The sequence below is a fragment of the Salvelinus fontinalis genome, chromosome 2 (genome assembly GCF_029448725.1).
Source record: "Salvelinus fontinalis isolate EN_2023a chromosome 2, ASM2944872v1, whole genome shotgun sequence".
Classification (NCBI taxonomy): domain Eukaryota; kingdom Metazoa; phylum Chordata; class Actinopteri; order Salmoniformes; family Salmonidae; genus Salvelinus; species Salvelinus fontinalis.
The window spans coordinates 83,375,606-83,384,523 of NC_074666.1; the positions used below are offsets into that span (position 1 = coordinate 83,375,606).

General features: G+C 44.3%; 1 protein-coding gene across 2 annotated transcripts; it reads right to left on the reverse strand.

Annotated features, from left to right (window-relative positions):
* Positions 1 to 2,153: 2,153 nt before the first annotated feature.
* LOC129829253 (probable phosphatase phospho1) lies at positions 2,154 to 5,621 on the reverse strand. Of its 2 annotated transcripts, none has more exons than XM_055890966.1 (3): positions 5,441 to 5,621; positions 4,950 to 5,010; positions 2,154 to 3,963 (listed from the first exon to the last, which is right to left on the reverse strand). In XM_055890966.1, the coding sequence occupies exon 3, from the start codon at positions 3,917 to 3,919 to the stop codon at positions 3,149 to 3,151; it is 771 nt and encodes a 256-aa protein (XP_055746941.1). In that variant the 5' UTR covers positions 3,920 to 3,963; positions 4,950 to 5,010; positions 5,441 to 5,621; the 3' UTR covers positions 2,154 to 3,148. The 2 variants fall into 2 exon arrangements, with proteins under 2 accessions (XP_055746941.1, XP_055746932.1); XM_055890957.1 differs by having other exon boundaries at positions 2,154 to 4,109; positions 5,441 to 5,620.
* Positions 5,622 to 8,918: the final 3,297 nt, after the last annotated feature.

Here is an 8,918-nt window from a genome sequence, read left to right on the forward strand (position 1 = left end):
CCAAATGCAGATGTATTGCAACCATTATCAGCTATATAAGTTGTTAAACTAGCTTTCTCTAATAGCCTGCTGTTGGTAAACAGTTTAAGTGGTAACAGTCATTATGTGAAACAATAAAAGTGACTGTTCTTGTTCTCAAATTCTGTATAATATCATACATACACTGCTCAAAAAAATAAGGGGAAAACTAAAATAACACATCCTAGATCTGAATGAATGAAATATTCTTATTAAATATTTTTTTCTTTACATAGTTGAATGTGCTGACAACAAAATCACACAAAAATGATCAATGGAAATCAAATTTATCAACCCATGGAGGTCTGGATTTGGAGTCACACTCAAAATTAAAGTGGAAAACCACACTACAGGCTGATCCAACTTTGGTGTAATGTCCTTAAAACAAGTCAAAATGAGGCTCAGTAGTGTGTGTGGCCTCCACGTGCCTGTATGACCTCCCTACAACGCCTGGGCATGCTCCTGATGAGGTGGCAGATGGTCTCCTGAGGGATCTCCTCCCAGACCTGGACTAAAGCATCCGCCAACTCCTGGACAGTCTGTGGTGCAACGTGGCGTTGGTGGATGGAGCGAGACATGATGTCCCAGATGTGCTCAATTGGATTCAGGTCTGGGGAACGGGCGGGCCAGTCCATAGCATCAATGCCTTCCTCTTGCAGGAACTGCTGACACACTCCAGCCACATGAGGTCTAGCATTGTCTTGCATTAGGAGGAACCCAGGGCCAACCGCACCAGCATATGGTCTCACAAGGGGTCTGAGGATCTCATCTCGGTACCTAATGGCAGTCAGGCTACCTCTGGCGAGCACATGGAGGGCTGTGCGGCCCCCAAAGAAATGCCACCCCACACCATGACTGACCCACCGCCAAATTGGTCATGCTGGAGGATGTTGCAGGCAGCAGAACGTTCTCCACGGCGTCTCCAGACTCTGTCACGTCTGTCACGTGCTCAGTGTGAACATGCTTTCATCTGTGAAGAGCACAGGGCGCCAGTGGCGAATTTGACAATCTTGGTGTTCTCTAGCAAATGCCAAACGTCCTGCACGGTGTTGGGCTGTAAGCACAACCCCCACCTGTGAACGTCGGGCCCTCATACCACCCTCATGGAGTCTGTTTCTGACCATTTGAGCAGACACATGCACATTTGTGGCCTGCTGGAGGCCATTTTGCAGGGCTCTGGCAGTGCTCCACCTGCTCCTCCTTGCACAAGGCGGAGGTAGCGGTCCTGCTGCTGGGTTGTTGCCCTCCTACGGCCTCCTCCACGTCTCCTGATGTACTGGCCTGTCTCCTGGTAGCGCCTCCATGCTCTGGACACTACGCTGACAGACACAGCAAACCTTCTTGCCACAGCTCGCATTGATGTGCCATCCTGGATGAGCTGCACTACCTGAGCCACTTGTGTGGGTTGTAGACTCCGTCTCATGCTACCACTAGAGTGAAAGAACCGCCAGCATTCAAAAGTGACCAAAACAACAGTTTGATTTCACAGACGTGTGATTGACTTGGAGTTACATTGTGTTGTTTAAGTGTTCCCTTTATTTTTTTGAGCAGTGTATATTCTAGATAGGCTAGTGTCATATATCTATATTCTAGATCGGCTAGGCCTACTTATAATACAAAATGGATAAATCCACAGGGACTCAAGCAGTGTTGGCACAATTATAATTATTACAGTGCTTGTTATGGAAATTGACAATTATTCATTGATGGTTGCATAGTTCTGGGGTGTCAGATGACTGGCATGAGGAACAAATCTGCCTCTGTAATTCAGTAGGCCTTGTAATATGTCAAAACAAAAGTATGCATTTTATCAGCGATTACACAGAATAAATCCATAATCTCTTTGGTGTAATGTTGAACTATTTTTCACCCACTTTGGAGACATTATTTAGACCTTTCCTTTATCACATTGGTTTTGGCCTATCTCACAGCTAATTATCCTCCGTGGTCTAATGTTTTGAGAGGGAGGGGTGTGGCGTAGGCATGGGTGCGAACCATATCTAAATGGTGTTCAAGACTATTGTGCTGCTGCCTTAAGAAACACCGTTTCCAGTGGCACCTATGTGTAGAGAATAACATAGTGGTTGTGCAATTGCAGTGTGTTAGGATAGGACATTAAAGTACAGACTCAGAAGTTTAGTTCATGGCTTTATATTCCTGCTGGTGGTGGAACAAGTACATGGTACATATTAAAAACAGACATATATACACAAATAATAATACATGTTTAAAAATGATACAATATTTAGTTATGTCATTTGGTACATTACATTTAAACGTATTTTCCAAAACTGGTCTCCAGTTGCAATCTGTAGGTCAGCCAGTAGATGGCGATGTCACATTACATTTTCCCTGATCAGCCATTAATTCTCTATTTCACAAAGAGCACTGTTAACAAGTAAACAACACCATTCATTATTGATATAAGATAAGAATTACACTGGAATAGCCACCCATTAATTTAGCATCGACAATGCCATTGGGTGGACTGGAGAGGGCTAGAGTCAGAGAACGGGCCACTAACTAACACGATCTGCTGCCCTAGTTTGACTGTTAATAAACCAATAAAGCTCGGTGTCAACAAAGGAATATAGGTAATACATCAGTCTTAAATGTATCACTGCGGAACCCCCTATTCAGCCAATGATGTATGTTTGATCAGAGGATCAATCCCTCTAAAAGCTTGGTTGACTCAATACTGGCCTGATTGGTAGGGTATCAACTAAGGCATAGGTCTCTGTAATGATTAACAGAGTTGATGCTTTTATTGGGTTGGTGTCTTTGATTGACCTTAAGCCTAGAGTGTGAGGAGCTGGACTGAAAGACAACAGTATCTCTACAGTATCTCTAGCTCTATGGCTGAGTCAGAGTAAGACAGATGGACTGAGCGGAAGTGTGACACTGTCTGTCGCAGGCAATATATCAAAGGCCTGTTCAATTGGCATGCTCTATTCTTGAGTGTAGAGTGTTTTTTCATTGATGTGTGTCAGTATGTGGTTTTGTGGGTATTTGATCTGGGAATGTGATTTGTGTATGTGTGTATGGGTGTGTGTGTGTGTGCGTGTGTCTGAGTATTTGTTAATGTGTGCGTGTGTGAGCAGGTGGTGTACCCCCCGCCCCCCTAGCTTCATCATTTCTCCTCTGCGTGCTTCCTGAGTCGCTCCACCACATCCTCCCCACTGGCCCATGGCACAGTGACAGCCTTGAACTCCCCGGGCCTGGCCTCGTGGATCTCAGTGATCAGCCGGTGCATGGGGTAGTCCCGCCGGGCGAACGCCGTGTCCCGGGGGCCTAGGATCAGTGACGGACAGAAGTCGTTGGCCCCATCGCCCACGTAAAATACCCTCTGGAAGGGCCGCCCGCGCTCCTGCGTCCGCCTCATCACATAGTCCCTCAGGATCACCTGCTTGCACATGTTCTCCGGGCAGCGTAGGCAGCTGTGGGAGTGGAAGGGGCGCAGCACCAACCGGCCATCCTTGTCGAAGGTGGCAGGGTTGGTGAAGATCTTGACGAAGAGCTGGCGGGCCCCAACACGGCGGAGCCAGGACTCGATGAAGAAGGTGTTGGCATCAGACGCCAGAACCACCTCAAAGTCCTGGGGAGGACAGTGGCGGAGGAACTGGAACAGGGCCAGCATGCCGGGAGAGGCGGGGATCTTCTCGATGACGGAGCGGATGGCGCTCTCGGGCACACCCTTCTCTGCCATGTAGGCTAGCACGCGCTGCATGTACTCGTTGTAGTGGCCCGGCCGGTAGGTGTCCTTCAGCCAGGCGGGGAGGTTCTGCCCTGGGGCTGCCTGCACCACCACATCATCACTGCTCTCATTCACAATGGTCTCGTCAAAGTCGAAGATGATGAGGAAGCGCCTGTCAGAGGGGGGTGTTGCTGAGTTGGCGGCCATGTTGTTTGCAGAGCGTCTGGAACGTGGGGGGGTAACGTCCTCGCCTGGGGGAGAGCCAAAGCAGTTCATGATTGGCTTTGACACAACCTCTTACTGAGATGAGTGGCACCAAAATCCTGCTCTTTTGGTCTCTCGTTCACGACGAGGCAGGTCGGGAAACACAAGGTAGGGGATTCTGGGAAGAATGTGTCTAATAGACCAGGGAGGAGGAGGAGGAGGATGGAAGCAGAGTAAAAAGTAAAGATTGAAGAGGAAAAGACAAACAAAATACACACATTTAGAGATTATTCTTTTTTTCAATGGACCTGAATTAGAAAGATTAGAAGTAGTATGGGAAAGAATCATTTTGCCAATATCAGCGTGGGTTGCATTTCTGCTTGGTAGCCACCCAACATGTGTACTAAAACATCAAGCACATTTATACCCCTGAAACCACATTAAGTCAGAGCAAGTCACAAGTCTTCAAGTCCGAGTCCTTTATAGTCACGAGTCGTGTCACAAGTCACTTGCAGTGCTAAGCTGCCACCCAACCATTTTTTATGTACTAAATGCTGTTACATTGTTGCACATTGTAAGGATATCTAGATCATTTAGTTCTAACATTTGCTGTTGTAGCTAGTATGTTAAATTATGCAAAAAAGAGAGATTTTCAAAGACACTACTCTCAGTCCGAGTCACCACTGGTCAAGTTCAAGTCACCATTGGTCGATTCAGAGTCACCACTGGTCGTGTCGAGTCATATCTGGTCCTGGACTAGAGTACTACAATACAGATTTTTTTACCATTTGAAACGTCAAAATGTAAAGTCACATTATTATGTAAGTGGTACAGCTGTGATGTCCTGCACCTGTGCAGCTGCAGAACATTGACATGTAATAAGACCCAAGTAATACACATGAGTCAACAGCATGCAAAATAAACTGATATCTTAAATCAAGACATTTTTTAACGCCAGCCTACATGTCATGCGATGCTGATCTGTTTGAAGCTGCAAGGAATCAGTGAAAAGAACGGAACATACTGTACTGACCTTCAATGTTCCGTGCTGCCAACAGAAGGTTCCTAGAACACTATCAACCAATACATGGGATCTGTAAAGTGAGGAAGATAATTAAGGAAAACCCTGTAAATAACCCCAAGAGACGGACACTGATCAATGTTGTAATTATCTACAATGCCAGAAAGTGCAGCGCGCTTCTGCAGCGCTTACTGTAGGCTAATAACGTAATGTAACCATCATCATACAATATTAGGCTACATACAAATGTATGCAATGAATATAGTACAGTAGCGCATTATATTATACCATTTCACAGGAATAGCAATTACTTAAGCTATAACAATTTGCTCCAAAAACCGAGTAGACTGATGAACATCTAATAGATAAATTAGCCTTTATGCAAATGTATCCTAACCCACGAGTGAACGAGCTATATTTACGCACTGGAAAACTTCCCGACGGTTAGTTTGCTAAATAATTCATCTTATTTGCAGAGCAAAGGAACAATAGCAAAAATGTACCATTAAGAATGTATGTCCCCAAACATGTCCCGACGGCACGGTTGTCCCTCGCAGTATCTCTAAAAGGTGCCTATGTTCTTGAATTTTTCACCGGCATGCTGTACTTTGTCCAGTCTCGAACTTGACCATCACTTGGTTATATATAGTTTTGATTGTCGAGGAACAGGGTGCTTTCAGCTCGTTTTATTGGCTGTCAAAACCACTGAGCTTGCTACGATTATGACGTCCTAGGCTACGCAACAACGGCCCATTTGGCGTCCGCCTCCAATATCCTGTGTAAGTGAACCCATTGAGCAGTAGACAGGCTGGAGAGAAGTTGGTTGATTCTGGTTTGAATATCACTCAGCACAGCCTCCACAGACAACATGGAGAGATTCCGTTTGTTGTGTTCTCTCAATATATGCATAACAAAACTGCTTAGTGGTATGTACACAAGATAGGCCTGTTATGTGACATCATTTACAGCCTTTTTGCTGTGTGCAAACCACACATCCCTAATTGACCCAAGGGTGACACCAAGAACACAGAGCACAATGTTCAAATTTATGGGAAAATAAACTATGAATGGTTTTACAAATAACTTTAGAAAAAAGGTGAAAGCTAGACATTTGCACCTCTGAATGTTCAGCCACTGCGACCCAGCAGGCTACCCTCCCCCAACCCCTCCCTCATGTCTTTATCTCCTCTCAGACAGCCTCCCTTCCTCCTGCCTCGCTGCCACAAGAGCCAATAATGCCTAGCAGTTGGGAAGGGACTATTTCTGAACGCAGATGGGAGTGCAGACATATCTGGTGCTGTGTATTCACCCGGCCCACTCCCACTCACAGTGCAAGAGAATGAACCTGACCACCCACTCACATACTCACAAACAGCAGCAGTGCTGTGGTGAGTCAGTCACTCACACGTTCCCCTGCCACTCCCAGCAAGCACATAACATAACTGAGAACCATGTTTCTTAGCGCTTGATGAGAGCGTGTTTGTCCTATGGTTATTTTGCATACCTTCCCACAACTTTCTGGGAATGTTGCCTTGTATATGTAAAAAGAAAACGCTAGCTCCAACCTGGTGGCCCAGTGGACTAATTCCATGGATAAAGAACAGAGCTTTATAAATAAAAATGTGTTTGCATGATTAAAGCCTAAGGGAATTACTTTCCATGTGTCCTATCTGTGCTTGGAGTAAAATAAAAAGTTGACCTAAAACAAGCTAGCAGTGTTTAGTCTTATTGAAAGATTCATTGAAACTTTTAAGATGGTGACTAAACCAGCCGTGTTGCGTGCAAAATAAATGAACATATACGTGTTATTCAATCATTTCATCCCAACTGCTCACATGGATCCGTGTAGCCAGGCGCTAAAATAGAACTTGGCTCCATTTTAGACACGCCACCTCTCCCATCTACTCATGGGTTTTTTAAAGAGCATACTAACCCACGTGGGTGATTGAAAGATGGAGGTCCAGACTCCAGTCCAATTGGAGGTAACGCACCTTAAAGTTGGTTACCAAACACCATATAAAATCCACAGAAGAAAAAGAAAGCTGAATGAAGAGAAATCTCACAACAAATCTAACTAGGTTTCCCATTTTATCAGTGGATTGATTGTCAGAGTAGAGAACACATGATTTTAGATGACTCAAAATGGGCCAAAATTCTACAAAGATCCAGCTAAAAAAAAAAGGACCATATGCATTTCTTCTCCCAGGACAAATTAGCTAGCAATACCAAGCTATCTAAATGTCTTTTGAATGTTTCATTTGTGTTTTGACCTGTCAAATTAATTGGTATTTTAACCTGCGTGTCATGAACGCGTCAGGTAGGGATAGTTAAAATCAACATGTGCACAATGGGGCACACACAAAGACGGTTTGGTCAAGGTGTAAGGAAGTTATTAAGTAACCTATAATTTCCATTCTCAGTGTTTATGAAACCATCCAGAACCTCCCTGCAACCTAAAAATGTATGTTCCCAGAACAGGCTAAATTTTAATATGTATTACTTATTTACTACTTATTCAGTTTTACTGTTTAGGAAACATACGGCTTTGTTCCCAGAACCAATTGGGATACCAAAAAAACACACATTTCCACAACTTCCAAGGAACCAAATGAGCTAGCTGGGCGCGCCGTCTCTTTCTCATCTGCATAGAACACAAACACTGACTCACATCCTCTCTAACCCTGTGATGCCAACAACCAACTGTGATGCGAAATTTCAGTATCAGTAATTGACTTTCTCTCACATCAAGTTTTGAAAATAAACTTTGTTAGGTCTTGCTCTAATAGTTTGCTCTGGCTACAGGGTCTCTATAGGATTAAAAGTAAACATCTGCAAGCACTTGAACACACAGACAAACACGTATGATGCCAAAAACAGACAAGACAGAGTCTAGGGACTAATGGGTGGTTGATGTGGCGTGGACCCACCTATTTGGAACATGCACTTTATGATCTTCACTTCTCTTTCCTGAAGGCAGAGACATTTCAAACTCTCATGAATACACACACACACACACACACACACAAACATTGCAGCCCAACACACTGCTGTTAAAATACTTACTGTTCCCATTGAGAGCTACTTAAAAGATCTTGGATACAATCACGCTAAAGTGTTGTCATATGATTTATGTGGCGTCCTCCATGTCAACCACTCCCGCTTCCTTCCTTCCTGCCTGGCAAACCCAGTTCTATTAATTAAAAACGGGTGCATAATATTGTCTAGTTATGCACAGGGACTGCTCTAAGTGTTCGTGCAGTGCTTACAAGGCTCATTAGCAGTGGTCTTTTGGTGCTTAAAATGAAAGCACATTTTTTGGAAAACGTCAAGCTGTGTTTGTGCAAGCCTTTCATTTATTCATCTCTAGAACGGTTCCTTGAGGAAACCCCCCCCAGACATTGTGCCATTAAGACTTCTAAAGCTGTGAGGCCAGGTAACAATGGAGTTGAGTCAGGTCATCTAAAAAGGTCAGGGGTGTAGAAGACTTGACCTATTTGGATTGGCACACAAGGCTAAAAAGGGAATACAGTGCTCCAGCACTGTCGCCAAAGAAACAGGGATTACTACAGACTTACCACAGACCCAGGTCATAACTACACACTGTTGCCACAGACAAGGAATTGCCACACAGCTCAATTGGTGAGAGATAAAGGATAGCCTCTGTTTGGTAATGCAGTGATTGCAGCCGTTTGATCAGTATCAGCTTCTTTCTGTTGCTAGAATCACATCCACTCAAGAGTTGAGCTTGTCAAATGACCCTAAAACATCACCAGACAAGACACAAAACTGACTGCAACCACAGAGATGGAACAAATCAAAAAAAAAATTTGAAAAAGAGAACAACATGTACAGAATGAGCCAGCTTGCAAAAGGAGTGAAAGAAAGAGGTCAGCGAGTTGCAAAACCCTGTGTAACAGGAATGACCAGAATCAGAGCTGTAGACGTCTGGAGCCTGTGTCAAAGAACATGACTAAGCAATCA

Bases quoted from the DNA above. Each gene is read 5' to 3' on its own strand.
- LOC129829253 (XM_055890957.1), bottom strand. From the start codon at position 3,988: ATGAACTGCTTTGGCTCTCCCCCAGGCGAGGACGTTACCCCCCCACGT.